Genomic DNA, 18,486 nt, shown 5'->3' with positions numbered 1-18,486 from the left:
GAAGATTCTGCTGTAATGTTTTAGAATTCTCTGTAATTTGAACAGTATAAATTTTAAGGCTGCTTTTTTTTCTGTTTTTATTGTCTTAACATTCTTGTATCAAACAGTTAAAAAGTAGAGTCATTATTTATAATAGGAAATACCTAACTTATAATGGATCCATTATTTTTTTGGTACATGTAATAAATATTTGAGGGTTTGCAGCAAATCAACATAATAGAAAACTTAGCAAGCAAACTAATTCCTCCATATTTAGTAATGTTAATTTAAAATAGTATTATAAAATGTTATTCCCCTAATGTCTTTGCTAATACAAGACAATTATAAGAATGTACACTTGATTCTTTAAAGTGTATATACTTAAAGAGAGAAAATACATGAGAAGAAGAAAAAAGGTAGAAACCAGTTCTATTCCAGGAACTGTATATATTCTATCTGATTTAATCCTTTAACTCATCCTATGAATAGACAGTATTATTCCTTTTTGCAGAAGAGGAAAGCTTAGAGAGGTAAGTACCTTGCCCGATGATACAAATTCAAGCCTAAGCCTACATAACTTTAAAATCCATAAATTTTCCACTAGGTTTCATTAGAGCCCAGTTTAGTTATATAAATGTTATAATTTAATGTGGTTCTGATCTCTGAATTATTTGAAAGGAAAAGGATGCCATATGATTCCTGGAATTTTTTTGTATTCTCTCTTCATCTCTTCCGGTAATTTATACCTGTTCTTTCAACCATAGCTCTGCATGTTTTCTTGCTCTCTTCTATCCTCACTACTTGAGAATTAACAAGGACTTTTCCTTTAGAAAAAAAAAAAGTATATGTGCACATTTAGACTGGTCATTTTTTTTTTGGTGTCTCACCTTTTTAAAATTTTTACATTTATACTCCCTGGAAACACCTTTCAGTCTATTGATTTCTTAGTCATAAGATAGCTTTGCCATAACTTGATTAGTGATATCTTTACTATCTTAACACCAAAAAATATTGACATGTAAGATAGTTTAGAAGAGCAAGATGGTTTGTTTGATAGCGTTAATTCCATTTTAAGTTGAATTTAACAGTAAATAAGAAGCAATACTTGAGTATGGCTCCAGCCATAAGCATAACTTTGAGATAATGACAGCAGAGGGTAATCTCTAGTAACAAAAATATTTTAAGATAGTTTTTAGTGTATTTAAGATAACATCTTTAAGTTCATTCAAAGACCCAGTGTTGTAGGGGCTGGGGTTGTGGCTCAGTGGTAGATCACTTGCCTAGCACTTGCGAGGCACTGGGTTCGATCCTCAGCACCACATAAAATAAATAAATAAATAAAAAGACCCAATGTTAAAAGAGCTCAAGGGACTGGGTACATGTAATAAATATTTGAGGGATTGCAGCAGATCAGAGATAGTGCCATAATATCAGAAAGACTTTAAATCACATGCTAACATCTATGGCAGTGGAAAAATTCTCGCTTTGGTTAAAACTTTGTAAAGAAGTAGCTCAATGGTAGAGCGCTTGCTTAGCATGTGTAAGGCACTGGGTTCGATCCTCAGCGCCACATAAAAATAAATAAAATAAAGGTATTGTGCCCATCTACAACTAAAAAAATATTTTTAAAAAACAGCTCTGCAGTAGACCCCACTCATACTCTCTACTATAGAATTTTTAGCTTCCTTTAGTTTAATCATCTGTGGGCTTGGGGTTGATAATTACTGCATTATCTAGTATTATACTTGGTTTTTCACTTTGAGTATATTTTAACAACTTGATTATCAGCTCTCATAGCATTTCCTTTAGACATCACTGTTATCTACTACTTATTAGACATAGTTATTCGATGTTATTATAAAGGTATATGCTTGCTATCCATGGTGGCACACACCTTTAATACCATCAACTTTGGAGATTGACAATTCAAGACCAGCCTCAGCATCTTGGCAAGACCTATCACAAAATTTAAAAATAAAGGTTTGGGAATGTAGCTAAGTGGTAAAGGACCCCTTGGCTCAATCCCTGGTACCAAATGATTTTTTTTAAGTGTATGCTTGATTAATAGTAATTCTAGTGTGCATTTGAACTCATTTTTTGTGTTCTCTAAAAATATACCTTTTGTGGGGCTGGGGATGTGGCTCAAGCGGTAGCACACTCGCCTGGCATGCATGCGGCCTGGGATCGATCCTCAGCACCACATATAAATAAAGATGTTGTGTCCGCCGAAAACTAAAAATAAATATTAAAAATTCTCTCTCTCTCTCTCTCTCTCCCCCTCTCTCTCTCTTAAAAAAATACGTACCCCACTTGAATCAAATGTATGATATGTCTAGATCATTGTAATGTTTTGAGCAACTAATAAAAATTAATATATATATTATATATATATAATATATATATACCTTATATATATATACAATAGAATATCACTCAGCCATAAAGAAAAATTAAATTATGGCATTTCCCAGTAAATGGATGGAACTGGAGACTATCATGCTAAGTGAAATAAGCCAATCTCAAAAAGCCAAAAGCCAAATATTCTCTCTGATAAGCAGATACTAACACACAAGAAGGGGTGCAGGGAATAGAAGTACTTTGGTTTAGACAAAGGGAAATGAAGGGAAGGGAGGGAAGTTGGGAATTGGAAAGACAGAACAGACGGACATTTTTTCCTGTGTTCATATATGAATACATGACCAGTGTAACTCCATATCATATACAACCACAAGAGTGGAAATTTATACTCCATGTATGAATAATAGGTCAAAATACATTCTGCTGTCATGTATAACTAAAAAGAACAAATGAAAATTTTTAAAATATATACCTTCCAATTGATTGTAATCCTGTGTATTTTCCCTTGATAAAAGATTTTGCAACTATAACTTGTGTGGATACGATGCAAGAGGAAGAAGGTCATAAGCTTGATGATGCCTCAGTCCTGACCACCAGAAGTGATGAAAAACCCCATCCTTTTACCAATCCCCGATGGGCTACTAGAGTCTTTGCTGCTGAATGTGTCTGTAGGATAATTAACCAGTGTGAGAATGCAAACAGTGCACATTTTGACATTGCTTTAGCACAAGAAATGAAAAAAAGGGATTCAAGAAGTAAGTGGCATAGTGATGTAAAGACAAAGAGATACACATAGAAATGCTGCCTGCTTATGGTTTTCATATATATTTTAACAATAAAGCCAAAAGATTATTTTTATCCTTCCAAATCAGGTATGAAGTTTGATTACAGTATTTATGTAAGCTACCGGTTAGTACCTTTTTTAATGTTTAAATACATTTTTCATGATAAGCTTCTTAAATTTGCATTCATTTTTGACTGTACATGCAATGAGTTAAGTTTATAGAGAATGATCATATTCTTGGGAAGTAAGGTGTGTTGGCTAGTTCCCAAAATGAATTTTCTGAATTGTAACTTTTAACAATTTTGCTTATAGTTTATTTCAGTGTCATGAATATTACCTAAAAATATTTGAACCAGTGTAAATTAAGCCTAATTGCAAGACCATTTTGACTTTGTTCAGTTTTATTTTTACCTACAAATGTGTATGTGTTCATGGTTTGGTGTCTGATTTTTAGAATTCATGTAAGCATATAATTATTCAAAGTCACAATGCACTTTTATGAGTAACCTAGTAATATTCTTTATCAGACAAAAGAATTACAAAGCAGAATGTTGCTGTCACCACTTGAGTATGAATTAGACATCTCTGATTTAATTATTTTTAAGCAAGCATCTTTTAAGATCTTTATTTGGGATGAGCATTGTGCAAGATATTTATCCGTGTAGAATTATTATGTCATAGATATTTACTGATTCCTGTGCTCCCAAACAAAATATTAGTGAGGTCTTGGGGATGTGACTCAGTGGGAGAATGCTTATGTAGCATGAGAAAGGCCCTGAGTTCAATCCCTAGCACCACAAAAATAAATAAAATAATAGAATGGAATAGTAGTTAACACTGACTACATTTCTCCAATGTGAGCTATAACTTTGTTCTTTGAATTAGTCTCAGATATATTCTGGGTAAAAGTTAGCTGTGTTCAGAAATATTATTGGAACATCTAAATAATTTTCTAATGCCTCCCCCCAAACTTTTGTACCAAAGGATGTTTTGTAGTCATAAGAGGAATTTTATCATTTCTATAGCTAGAGATTTTTTAATATTCCCATGATTTGTGTATTTAGCAAGATATGTAAAATAAGATAATCTGGTGCATGTAGAGTCACACAAAGCTTTTTTTTATTGTTGTTTGTATTAGGGGTTGAACCCAGGGGCACTTTATCACTGAGCTACATTCCCAGTTCTTTTTAATTTTTGTTTTGAGACAGGGTCTCACTAAGTAACTTAATTTGCTGAGGCTGCTTGAACTTGTAACCCTCCTGCCTCAGCCTCCCAAGTCACTGGGATTACAGGCATGTGCCACCATGCACAGCCACAAAGCTTTTTTTAAAGCAACATTAAGGCCCTTGGCTTCAATTTGATATAAAAAGAATAAATTACTGTTTAATTAATCAAAGCCCAAGGTCTCCTAAATACAAAGTAATGTACTTTTATCAGAAAGTCTGAACAAAATATTTATTGAGACTATTAGCATTCTTTTAAAGGATGCTAATTCTGCCTTTGGTTTTTTAATAACTGTATTTAATTATTTGGTTTGAAGTAGTTTTGTGTGTATGCATTTGAGCATATTAAATTCAGCTTTAAAGTCTCTATTTGTTGCAGAGTAAAACAAAACAGTAAATCAAATCAGAACTACCGAAAAAGAAAGTCTATCCTATGAATTTTTTTTTAAGTATTTATTTTTTAGTTGTAGTTGGACACAGTACCTTTATTTTATTTATTTATTTTCATGTGGTGCTGAGGATCGAACCCAGGGCCTCATACATGCTAGGCAAGCGCTCTGCCGTTGAGCCACAACCCCAGCCCAATCCTATGAATTTAAGGAAGAGAAATTATCACATCATAAATCTTAGTTCCAATGTATTCTATTTCTTAATAAGGCATTTTTTAATCTTGTAGATGACTTTTTGGTGTTACATCTTGCTGACTTAATTCGCATGGCTTTTATGGCTGCCACAGATCACAGTGATCAACTCCGTCTTTCTGGCCTTGAAACACTATTAGTTGTTATTCGGCGATTTGCAACTGTTCCAGAACCAGAGTTTCCAGGTCATGTGATTCTAGAACAGTATCAAGCCAATGTAAGCATTTTCTCTTAGAAAAATTTTTAAATTAAAAACAACAATAAAATGTGTATACAACTATTTGGCATGTACCTTTCAAATTATATAAGTGAGGATATTTCTCTTCTAACATATCACCAGTATCATCACCATGTAGAAAATACATACATTTGTGGAAGAAATCTGACAGCTATTAGTTTATAAAGTTTCAAGTACAAGCAAAATGGTACATAAAATAGGTATTTTATAACTTTAAGGATTAATTTTCATAATTAAAACCTTGCTAATTTGAGGGAGTGGAGGATTTCAGAAATGAAATCGTATACAAAATGTCTGAATAAGTAATATAACACCAAATATCCAGATTACATTAAATCATTACTCCTAGAATAAATAGAATGTGATACTTAACATCCTTTTTTAAAAAAAAATTATAATTTTTTTTAACTGATTGTGTTTGACTGGTACATTATAAAAGCTAGAAAAAGAAAGGAAGATAACAAAATCCTTATCCGTCTTATAATCCTCTAACAGCATTCATCCAAGCATGTCTCTCATTATGATTTAGAGGCAAGTTGTGATAACTAGCAATTAAGGAGACCAGAGCAATTCACTAGTTGGTAAATAATCTTATCCCTTTTTCCCAGTAAGTAATGCTAGTGCATACTTAGGGAGAGAGCAAAAAGAAGGAATTGAAGTTACATACAACTGTCATATTAGACTAAAATATTATAATTCAGCTTAATTGAAGGGAGTTCTTATATTTTTATCTTTTTAAAAATTATAAGTATTAGAAATACAATTACAACTCATTTAGGCAGAAAAAGGAAAATTATTGTCAGGAATCTTTTAGTTGGCTCCACTGTCTTCTGCATGGCTTTATTCTGAGATTTGTCTTTCTAAGTGAGATTAAGATGACTCTCAAGTGCAAAAAATAAATCCTCTTTTGCAATTCAGAACTCATTGTTCTGAATTGCAGGAATACTATATCTAAGATAGCTTAAAGTGATGGGATATTGATAAATGAAAAGGTTGGTTCTAAGACTAAAAAGGTAATAAAAAGCACAGGTCATGAGAAGGGGGGAAAAATGATTGCTCTCTCAGTACCCAAGTTCTTTTAAAGAGACAGTACTTCTTTTCCAGTACTCCCAACAAAAGTCTTAAGAGCTTTCAGTATACCAGTGTGGGTCCCTGGAGCACATGGACTACGAGGTAGGGGAGAAATAGTTCCCCTAAGGAAAAACAGGAATCCCATTATCTAAAAATAAGGGGAAATATGCAGAGCAGGCAAAACCAACAGGTGCCATAATACCTATTAAAAATACATGATTTTAAAATCAGATTAAAAAGGAGAACTTGTGCTCTCTTATTGATGTTTGATTTGTCATATAATTTCTCTTCAGGTAGGAGCAGCACTTAGACCAGCCTTCACTTCAGAGACACCACCCGATGTGACTGCCAAAGCATGTCAGGTAAATGGTTTAAAAGACACAGCTTAAAAATGGTCTTAGGAAACAGTTCAGTTAGTGATTGAAGCCATGGTTATCTTCTCATTGATCTCAACTTACCATTTTTCTTTTCTTAAGTTTAGAGAACTTCCTTTTCCTTTTTTATAATTGCATGGTAACCCTATCTATGAATATGTCATAATTTATTTAAACAGTTTTATATTGATGGACATATAGGGTTTTTGGTCTTTTGCTGTTATAAATAGTGCTATAATATTATGATGTTCTGGGCTAGGGTTGTGGTTCAGTGGTAGAGTGCATGTGTGAGGCCCTGGGTTTAATCCTCAGCACCACATAAAAAATAATAATAATAAAGTTATAAAAATGTTTTAGAAAATTATAAATGAGAGATTAAATTTTTAAAAATATTATGATCTTCTGCATAGGTCCTTTTTTGAGGGAACTGGGGGAAGGGTCCTGGGAATTGAATTGAATCCACACCCTGGCGCATGCTAGGCAAGCTCTCTACCACTAAGTTACACCCTTAGCCTTTTTTCTATCTACATGATAGAGTAAAAAGGGTATCTCATAAGAGATTGAACTGGTATTTCAAATGAGGCTGAACTTTTTTTTGATATGTCTAAGAGCCATATAATACACAGTCTTAAAAACTTCTTGGAGTAGATTGTCAAACACTTGACATAAAATAATTAAAAGCAGGACTGTCATGAATAAATTAATTATAAACATAATGGAAAAACCTAATTTTAGTCAGTTCTTTCTAATCTTTTTTCTAAATCTAATTTTTAATCGGGTGCTGGGGATTGAACCCAGGGCCTCAAGCATGCTACCTGAGCACACACTCTAACTTTGAACTGCACCCTAGTGCCTCAGCTTTCTTTTACAGATTGTATTTACAAAACTTTGAGTGCCTTCAATATTCAGAGAACTGTACAAAATATTGTACTGAGTCTCTAATTTGTCATCACTTAATTATATGTGTTCTTATTATAAACTACTTGAAATCTTCTGTGAAATGAGACAAAAAGTAATACAGACGCTCCTCAACTTCCAGTGGGTTTGCATATTGATAAACATAAGCTGAAATACCATAAATAGAATATGTATTTAACATACCTAGCCTACCAAATATCATAGATGTAGAGTGCCAGTTGATTTACAGAGTAAATCTCACTACTGTGAAACTGACTAGGAGCTATGGCTCCCTGCTGCTACCCAGCATCATGAGGGCTAGTGTTGTGCATATCACTAGCCAGGAAAAGGTCAAAATTCAAAATACAGTTTCTGCTGATGCATACATATCACCTTTGTATCATTGTAAAGTCAAAAAAATATTAGGTTGAACCATTATAAGTCAGGGACCACCTGTGTATGGAGGGGAGCAAATGAATTTCCTCTAGAAAAAGAGAAGTACCATGATACCTGGAAAAAAAACATAGACAACACCTGATAATTTAGTAAAGTTTCTGCATTGCAGAATTATGAATAAATTTTGTTTTTAAAATTAAAAATACAGGGTTGCGGTTGTTCCTCAGTGGTAGAGTGCCCGCCTAGCGTTTGCAAGGCCCTGGGTTCAGTCCTCAGCACCACATAAAAATAAATAAAATAAAGGTATTGTGTCCAATTGCAACTAAAAAATAAGTATTAAAAAAATACATTTTCATCAAAAGAATCAAAATTCATTGGAGTCTTGGGATGTAACTCTGGTAGAGCATTTGTCAAGCATGTATAAGGCCTTGGGTTCAATCCACGGCAACCCAAAAAGTTCTTCATTGGAGTTTTGTATGTTAAGTATTTTATCTTTTAATCAAGTTACAGTACCACACAATGTCTAGTTTTAAATAGAGAGATGAAGTAGTCAAGATTAAGATTTAATTAAAAATGTTAATCCAAACATTAAGACATGATTTCATAATTTCATTTTTCCAAACTAGTAACATCTAAAATTCTCAATTTATTTACGAAGTAGCACTTTTGTTTATTAAGTTGCACTGATTTCCTTGCTTACACTTCCTTCCCTTTTGAAGTGCTGACTTTGATCACTGTTACCAGCTGTATTCTATTGGGTATATCAATGACAAGATGGTTTCAGTGACTAGATTCCTGATATGCCATTGAGCTCTGCTAAACTCACAAGAGAAATATTTATTTTTAAATCTAACTTTTGATTTTCTCAAAAACCAGGTTTGCAGTGCCTGGATAGCAAGTGGAGTTGTAAGTGACCTTAGTGATCTCCGAAGAGTTCATCAGTTGCTGGTTTCATCATTAACAAAAATACAGGCTGGAAAAGAAGCTCTAAGTCACTTATATAATGAAAGTGCTTCTACCATGGAGATCTTAGCTGTTTTAAAAGCCTGGGCAGAGGTTAGTACTTTTTAATTTGTAACTGGAATTTTGAAATTTGTTAATAAACACCTTAGGATATCAACTGAAATTAACTTTTATGAAACAGTAAATCTCCAGGCATGGTGGTGCACACCTGTAATCCCAGGAATTTGAAAGACTGAAGCAGGAGGATTACAAGATTGAGGCCAGCCTCAGCAATTTAATGAGTCTCTAAGCAACTTAGCAAGACCCTATGTCAAAATAAAAAATTAAAAGGGCTAGGGATATGGCTCAGTTGTAAAGGACCCCTTAGTTCTATCCCCAGTACCAAAAAAAAAAAAAAAAAAAAGACTTCCAACATGACATTTACTTATATGTTAATTAACATGTTGATCAAAATTCAGTAATAGTACTCTTACCTAGCATGTACAAGGGGGGTTTGATCCACCACACAGAAAAAAGAGTCCTCATTGTCTGCTGCTTTAAGCAGGAACAATTATGAACCAGAGAAAGGTCCTAATAGTCAATGAAAATAAACTTTTATTGAAGTCAGTTCTTGAATATATGCAACTGCTTGTATGTTCTGTCAACTCTATAACACATACTTTAATGTTTGTTAATGCTCTTTCATAGAATGACATTCAGATACTAAGTAGCAGTCACTCATTTTTAAGAATAAAGGAATCTTATAATAATATGTTTACTTTATATTTATTTAATTTCTAATCAGGAGCAAAGTTATATCATTTGTTAGTTTAGTATGGAAATTTTAACATATACAAAAGCAGACAGAATAGTATAATGAATATACATATAAGCCAGCTTGAATAGTTATCAAACATGGCTAGTCTTGGTTTATGTATCATTTTAATGAATATATGAAATCAGATTGCAACTCAGAAAATTAGCCAACTGTACAAAAGGGTTTCCTCCAATAGTGCTATTTTAAGCCTTAAGGTTATAGACTCTCAATGTTTGTCGTCATTTACTGTTGACAAGACTTTGGTTAGGAAGTAGTTATGCCTACATTTAGTAACTGGATCTAATTGTCTTTAACAGTCAACTCTTTATGCTTTGAAAGCATATGATTTTCCTAGAGGAAACAAATTTTGTAACCTATTTTATAAATAAGTCTTTGGAGTAGGCACAGTGGCACACGCCTGTAATCCCAGCAGACCAGGAGGCTAAGGCAGAAGGATCACAAGTTTGAGGCCACCTTCAGCAACTTGTTGAGACCCTGCCCAAAAGTAAAAAATAGAAAGGGTTGGGAATGTAGCTCAGTGGGTTCAATCCCCAATACCAAAAAAAAAGAAAAAAAAAAAAAAACAGAAAGAAGTCTTTGCTCATTGGTGTTATTTATAATAATTTAAGTCTGTGGGCTCTTGATTAAGCCCATTAACTCCTCTTATTCTTTCCTCAGTAAAATAAAGACTAACCCACATTCTATGAAACTGAAGCCCATAATTCTTCATCTAAAATCCTTGGAGCCAGATATATCTGGAATTCAGAATTTGGAGGATTTTAAAAAACTATTATGGTATATATTCTATGTCTCCATCTGAGAAGTCTGGGGCAATGCCATAGACTCTATAATCAAACATATTAGTATATCTATATTACAATTTTTTGTATTTGTACTACATTCTATCTAGACATTATACATGAGTTAAGTCAGTTTTGCCACTAGATTAGTTTATCATGAACTTATATTTTTCAGATTTTTTTTTAGTGTTGCCGGTAAAGGGACAGTACATGTTATATATGTTATGTACAATGTTAATTGTTTACCATTCTGTGGACCATGTTAAATCCATTTATGTAAATGAATTTTAATGAAAACATTTTCAGTATTTCAGCTTTTCAGTTCAGAGATAGCTGCCTGAAGCCATCTTTTGAGATTCATCCATTACCTGGCTTAGTGAGAAAGAGTGCTATGAAAAATTATTTGTAGCTATCATGGTTGTTAAGTACACAGTGGTAGCGTATTTACCAGGTGTATCTTTTTACCCCAGTTTTGTGTGTATGGTTACACATGTATGCCTTCTATATATTACAATACTTTCCAAATTCATTATGTTCACCTTTTCATCAGACACAAAGATTTTCCTGTTTATAAATTAATCTTTAACAGGTCTACATAATTGCTGTGCAAAGACATAAAAACAACAAGCAAACTTTGAAAACTACCAGCTATTCAGAAGAGAGTGTCAGAAATGGGTCAAATTCATCATATGGACTGCTTGACTTGGTCTGCACAGATCTTGGCACACTAAGCAGACTCTGGCTTGCTGCACTTCAGGATTTTGCTCTTTTAACTTTGCCTTCAGAATTTGCTTCCCAACTTCCTGTTGATGGTAAGGAAGTAAAATAATTAGGTATTTCCTAGAGTGACAATAACTAACATTTCCAAAACTTCTTCCTTAGCAGATAATGTTTATCTGAAGCATTTTCCTCAGAACAATTTTCATTCACAGGATGAGTCTCCAAGAGTTGCTTCAGAGTAGACACCCAGGAGTTCATTCCTGAGGTCATAAGTCATGCATATCACCTCATAAGGTATTGCCAAATCACTTTCTGAAGTGATTATAACCATTTTGTATGCTCACCAACAATATGTTTCTATTTCTTTCCACCTTCCCAACATGATATATTATCATTATGATTATAAAATAGTATTTCATTGTTTTTTTTCCTTTGATGATCTTTTTTGTATATTTACAGTCTCTGTAAGTTGCTTTTTCCATAAATATCCTAATCATAATCTTTTCTTTGCCTGTTTTCTCTTTGGTGTTTGTCCCTTTCTTACTGATTCATTAATCCTTTTATATACATTTTAATACTGCTCCTTTATAGTGTGTGTCTTATACATATTTTCTCAATCTTTAGCTTGTCCTTTTATGTCTTTAAAATTAATTATCAGTCACTTATAGTTTGTGGTTTTGTGTATTACCTGATACCTGAATAAGACCTATCAGCTTTAAAGTTTTGCCTTTTAGGGCTGGGAATGTGACTCAGTGGTAGAGTGCTATGACTAGCATACATGAAGCCCTGGGGGGATCCCCAGCACCAAAAAAAAAACTTTTTTTTTTTTTCCTTTTACATTTTAAACTTTAGTTGAACTGAATGTGTAAGTGTGGAAGGAGATAGGAATCTAATTTTATAGTAAGTTAGTAATGCCATTTTATGTGTTGGATATTTGGTAGCCACTCTTACTCTTCCTAATGTTATCTCAAAGCATCTTGGCTGTTATTGTCTCTTTATTTCATGATATGTATTTTAGATTCAGCCTGTTGAGTTCTATTAGAATTTTAATGGTATTTAACACAAAGAAATGTTAGAGTATTTATTGTACTTTTTAGTAGCATAAAGATGGAAACAAAATACAAGTAAACTGATTTATTGTCAACTCAACCACAAAGACGAATGACTTACGTATATCAACATAAATAAATCTTCAAATCATAATGTTAGGTTAAAAAAATGCAAGACCCAAAAGGATGCATATAATATGCATTCTTATTTAAAGTTTTGAGTAAACTTTATTGAACACACAAAATAATAGCATGTACCTGGGTAAGGTAGCACATGACTATAATCCTAGAGATTCAGAAGGCTAAGGCCAAAGGAATCCAAGTTCAAGACTAGCCTGGGCAATTTAGCAAGAGCCTGTCTCAAAACAAATAATAAAAAAGGGCTGATTTGGGGGATGGGGCTATAGCTCAGTTGGTAGGGTGCTTGCCTTGCATGCACAAGGCCTTGGGTTCAATCCCCAGCACCACAAAAAAAAAAAAAAAAAAGTGGAGGAGGGGCGCTAATTTGGGATGTAGTTTAGTGGTAGAGTGCCCCTGGATTCAATCTTTGGTACAAGGGGAGAAGGAAAATGTATATGTATGTGTATAAATACGTATTTTTGATAGTATAGTAGCATGAATGAATCTCTGTTGTAAGGCAGCATAAGTCAATTACAGACACATATATACTGTAGATGTGATTCCTCAATACCCAAATCCTATCATAGAAAACAAGTAGTGATAGGATATTATATAAAACTCACCTATCCTGATAAAAATTAGAAAGTAAAGCTAGATGCAGTGGTGCATTCCTGTAATCCTAGCAGCTCCGGAGACTCAGGCGGGAGGATTGCGAGTTCCAAGCCAGCCTCAGCAACTTAATGAGGCCTAAGAAACTTAGTGAGACCCTGTCTCTAAATAAAATATAAAAAAGGGCTGGGGATGTGGCTCAGGGGTTAAGCATCCTTGGTTCAATCCCCAGTATGAAAAAAATAACAATCAGAAAGTAACTTCCTTGGGACTTGAGGGAACTGATAGAAAAGGATGAATATGAGTGAACTTTGCAAGTGATAGAAATGATCTTTATCTTGAAACAGAGAAAAGAGGGGCTGGAGATATAGCTCAGTTGGTAGAGTGCTTTTCTTGCATGCACAAGGCCCTGGGTTCAATCTCTAGCACCAAAAAAAAAAAAAAAAAAGAAACAGAGAAAAGAGAAAATGTATTGTAAACTAATCTTTTATTTATCCTGAAACAGTTTGATTCCCTCTTTTTTTTTTAACTTATTTTTCTTTAGGTGGTGCTTTCTATACAGCAGAGACTAGTGAAAATGCAAAAATGCATTATTGCAACTCCTGGGCCCTTATTCTCCATGCTACAGCCTTGTGGCTTACAAGCACAGGCTTTGTTGTTGCTGACCCAGATGAGGGTGCATCTAATCTCTCAAGGCCTGTGACACCAACTTCCATGTGTCAGGATTCATCATCTGGGGCTACAGTAAAGTCCCCTGAGGATGTCTACACTGATAGATTCCATCTTCTTTTAGGTGAGTAAAAGAGCTTACAAGATGACAATGCCAGAGGGGTTTTTCTCCTTCTCCTCCTCCTTTTCCTCCTTCTTCCCCTTCCATCCTCCTTCCCTTCCCTTCCCCCTTTTCTTCCTTGAGGGGAGAAGGAAGAAAAGTAAATATCAAATTTGTTTATAAACTACAAGTTTATTTATTTATTGTGTGTGTGTGTGTAGTTGTTGATGGACATTTATTTTATATGCAGTGCTAAGAATCGAATCCAATGCCTCACATATGCTAGTTAAGCCCTCTACCACTGAGTCACAACCCCAGCCCCCAAGTTTTTGGTTTTTGTTCTTTAATTTTTAAATTTTATTTATTTTTGGTACTAGGGATTGAACCCAGTTACACTTAACCACTGAACCACATACCCAGCCTTTTTTTAAATTTTGAGACAGGGCCTCACTAAGTTGCTAAGGTTGGCATCAAACTTGCAATCCTCTTGCCTTAACCTCTTGAGCCTCTGGGATTCCAGGCATGTGCCACCACGCCCATCAAATCTTTGTCTTTTTGTTGTTGTTGTTGTTTTGTTATTTTTTAGTCAAAATTAAGCCTTATACTACGCTTTGCCACATAGAGGAGTTATTCTCTTTTTTCTTCTCCTTTCCATATTTTCTATTGGCACATTATATTGTACATGTGATGGGATTTGTTGTTGTTTTCAAATATGCATATAATATAACAATATAATTTGGGCAGTATTCCTTCCCAGCACTTCCAGAGGGGTTACTCTTTTTTTTTGGCAGGGGGGTCCCAGGGATTGAACTTGGGCACTTGGCTACTGAGCCACAACTGGCCATATTTTGTATTTTATTTAGAGACAAGGTCTCACTGAGTTGCTTGATGCCTTGCGTTTGCTGAGACTGAGTTTTAACTCATGATCCTCCTGCCTCAGCCTTGCAAGCTGCTGGATTTACAGGCATGTGCCACCACACCCGGCCCAGAGGGGTTATTCTTCAGTTGTACCTTATTGCCTGTCTCTTCTTGTGACTGTCACGTCATTGTTAAGTATTAGTGAGAACTTTGATGTCACTGGGTAAATTTGTATATATTTTATAAAATTAAAAACTTTATTATATTAAGTCTAGAATTCTGTATCCAGTCAAATAAATTATAGTAATTTTTGTATGAAAAAAACGTCATTCTTTCCACATGATTTTTAAAAGCTCCATGTCATAGCTACAAATGTTCTGAATTTCTCACTATATACATTAAAAATAGCAATATTATGAGGGACAATTCCCTGTTCTCAACAATTTCAAATTTTAAGAAAGCATGCTTGCTGGGCGTAATGATGCATGCCTAGAATCCCAGCAGCTGAGGCAAGAGGATCTCGAGTTCAAAGTCATCCTCAGCAAAAGTGAGGCACTAAGCAACTCAGTAAGACCCTGTCTCTAAATAAAATACAAAATAGGGCTGGGGATGTGGCTCAGTGGTTGAATGGCCCTGAGTTCAATTCCAAGTACCAAAAACAAAAACAAAAAAAATCAGTAAGATTTTTAGATTCATGAAGTTTAATTAATCCATTATTTAGCTTTCCCAGAACTGATTTTATTTTATATTTGGTGATGTTGCTGGGATTGAACCTAGGGCCTCATAGATGCTAAGCAAATGTTGTACCAGAACTTCATTTAAAAGTGAGGTGTTTTGGGGCTGGAGTAGTAGCTTAGTGAAGAGTGCTTGCCTCACATGTATTAGGCCCTGGTTTTAATCCTCAGCACCACATAAATATAAATACATAAATTTTTAAAAATATATCCATGCACCACATACAAACAAAGATGTTGTGTCCCCTGAAAACTAAAAAAAAATAAATAAATATTAAGAAATTCTCTCTCTCTTTAAAAAAAAAAAAGAAAGAAAATGAGTTATAAAGGTAAATGATTAAATGAAGTAGATTTGTGATTCATAGCTGTTATTTTTTATTCCCAGGTCAGAAATTACTAGATTCCTATATCCTTGAGCCTATTAAAAATTTTCTAAGGGGCTGGGGTTGGGACTCAGTGGTAGAGTGCTTGCCTAGCATGTGTGAGGCACTGGGTTTGATCCTCAGCACCGCATGTAAATAAATAAAAATAAAGGTTAATTGACAGCTAAAAATAAATAAATAAAAATTGTTTCTGGGGGTCTGGGGTGTGGCTCGGTGGTAGAGTTACTTGCCCTGCATGTGTGGGGCACTAGGTTCAATCCTCATCACCACATAAATAAATAAAATAAAATAAAACTGTTGTGTCCCTACAACTAAAAAAAATTTTTTTTAATTTAAAAACATTGTTTCTAGTGGCTGGGATTATAGCTTGATGGAAGAAAATGTACTTAGCATGTGCAAGGCCCTAGGTTCAATCTCTAGCCACCCCCCAAAAATAATTTTTTTTGTTTCCAATTGCCTTAGGATGAGAGCTTTTTAAAAATCAACTTTAGGGCTAGGGTATGGCTCAATAGTAGAGCATTCTCTTGGCACGTGTAAGGCACTGGGTTCAATCCTCAGCACCACGTAAAAATAAATGAATTAAGTAAAAGCATTGTGTCTATCTAGACTAAAAAATAAAAAACTTTATAGTTTTGGGGGATGTGGCTCAGTGGGAGAATGCTTGTCTAGCATGTGCAAGGCACTAGGTTTGATCCCCAGCACTGGAAAAGAAAAAAGTAGTAATAATAGTACCTACTTCATCTCATATTATGAAAATTGAGTAAAATGATATATGCAAAGTATAGTGCCTGATACATGATAATCACTCAAATTTTAGTCAAAATAGAGTTGTGAAGTTCTACATACTAACTTCCCTAATACAATTTTATTGTAATTTTTGCATCTTTGAACAACTTAATAGCAACTGAGCAAATTGTACACAAGCCTAGTTGAAATTATTCTTTGTATATGTATAGATAACAAAATTTAAGAGACTTAACATTATTAATTTATGGGTTTTGGTCTTAAAGTTATTGTAATTTAATTTGTACTACCTTTTTGCTAAGTTTACTTGTATCTTATAAAAAAAACAGGATATTACTTATTTAACTTCATGATGTAAGAATCTCAAAAGCGACCTCCTTCTCTTTTTGCTTCCTATAGGAATCAGTGTGGAATTTCTATGTTCATTGCGCTCAGATGCAACCATGGAAAGTATTACTGCTTGTTTACATGCATTACAAGCCCTTTTAGATGTTCCTTGGCCCAGATCTAAAATTGGCAGTGATCAGGTGATTTCTCGTTTTGGGGGGGCTTTTGTAGACCTCAAGGAATACAAATAAGTTCAGATTACTACAGTAAGCAGAAATTAACACAAAAGTAAAAAGAGAAGTCATTTAAGATTACAAGGCACAGCTGGGCCTTGGAACCAGAATGCCATCAGCATGTGTGATGACCCAAGAGCTATCATACTTCTGGCTGCCACTTCTGTTTCTGCTTTTTGCAGTGATAGGAAGGTTCCATATTGAATTGTCCAGGACAGTAACTGCTAGGTATACATGGTATTCTTTCTTTGCTCTGTTTCTGTGAACCCCAATTTTTGCATTCACTTGAATCTTATGTTCCATTTTCCCAAGAAAGTATCGGATTGGGTCTTATAGTTACTATCCATTTTAAAGTATTCTTGTTGGCAAGTTCTCCTACCAGGTCTTTTCAAGAGACTGTTGTCTAACCTGTAGGTGGAGTTGTGGCCATGGTAAAATAATTGCTATACAAAGTGTGACTCTATTTTTTTGCTGCTTCTCTCAAGGGTAAATATGCATTCAGCAGGCACTGTTAGCTTCATGTATTATCCAGTATATTAATTTTGTTGCCATTGACTCAGGTGTTAAGGTAAACAGGAGATCTGATTTCCTCTCTACATAGACTATTATTTAATACTATGATTTGCTAGGTTTAAAGCATTAGCAGGTTCTTACCAGACTTGAGTTGGACATAAGTAAATCATAAAGTCTGTTGTTTTCTCTATTAAAACAAGTATTATAATGACAGATTGGGGCTGGGGATGTGGCTCAAGCGGTAGCGCGCTTGCCTGGCGTGCGTGCGGCCCGGGTTCGATCCTCAGCACCACATACAAACAAGGATGTTGTGTCCGCCGAAAACTAAAAAAAAAAAATAAATATTAAAAAATTCTCTCTCTCTCTCTCTCTCTCAAAAAAAAATAATAATGACAGATTTACTCTATTATTTTCAAAAATAAAGGAAAGCAATCAGAGTAACTAATAAAAAAGAGAAGGAGAAATGAAATAGTATCTCTGCAGTGTATTTTATTCTTTAAAAAAATAGATCCAGGGGCTGGTGATGTGGCTTAAGCGGTAGCGCACTCGCCTAGCATGCGTGCGGCCCGGGTTCGATCCTCAGCACCACATACAAACAAAGATGTTGTGTCTGCTGAAAACTAAAAAAAATAAATAAATATTAAAAAAAAAAAAAAACCACTCTCTCTCTCTCTCTCTCTCTCTCTCTTAAAAAAAAAAAAGAGATCCATTTTAACGCTCTACTTCTCCTTCATTCTTCATTATTAGTAGAAACTTTAATGTAAATTTAATAATCTGCATGTCAGCCTTTGTGTTCTTTAGTTGTTTCCCATCTTGTTTTGGAAATTTCCTTTCCATTTTTCCCAGTTTAGGACGTATGTGGAAATGATCTTTTGTCATAGTACCATCTCCCACAGAGACTGGACAA

The 18,486-nt window shown here is 34.4% G+C and overlaps 1 protein-coding gene across 9 annotated transcripts in view; it reads left to right on the top strand.

Moving 5' to 3' along the window:
• The window catches only part of Heatr5a (HEAT repeat containing 5A), a 121,066-nt gene that overhangs the window by 86,222 nt on the left and 16,358 nt on the right, over positions 1 to 18,486 (top strand). For 8 of the 9 annotated variants that reach the window (XM_046465313.2, XM_046465311.2, XM_046465315.2 and 5 more), the window contains 7 exons: positions 2,853 to 3,092; positions 5,021 to 5,202; positions 6,588 to 6,656; positions 8,838 to 9,017; positions 11,110 to 11,332; positions 13,563 to 13,811; positions 16,906 to 17,033. In XM_046465313.2, coding sequence (XP_046321269.1) covers positions 2,853 to 3,092; positions 5,021 to 5,202; positions 6,588 to 6,656; positions 8,838 to 9,017; positions 11,110 to 11,332; positions 13,563 to 13,811; positions 16,906 to 17,033 — 1,271 coding nt within the window. The remainder of the gene's footprint in view (positions 1 to 2,852; positions 3,093 to 5,020; positions 5,203 to 6,587; positions 6,657 to 8,837; positions 9,018 to 11,109; positions 11,333 to 13,562; positions 13,812 to 16,905; positions 17,034 to 18,486) is intronic. The other variant, XM_058585851.1, reaches the window with a different exon arrangement.

The sequence above is a fragment of the Marmota monax genome, unplaced genomic scaffold (assembly GCF_021218885.2).
Source record: "Marmota monax isolate L192 unplaced genomic scaffold, Marmota_monax_Labrador192_F-V1.1 WCK01_AAM20220418_F8-fsc00079, whole genome shotgun sequence".
NCBI classification, from domain to species: domain Eukaryota; kingdom Metazoa; phylum Chordata; class Mammalia; order Rodentia; family Sciuridae; genus Marmota; species Marmota monax.
This window is presented reverse-complemented; position numbering and strand designations above follow the sequence as displayed.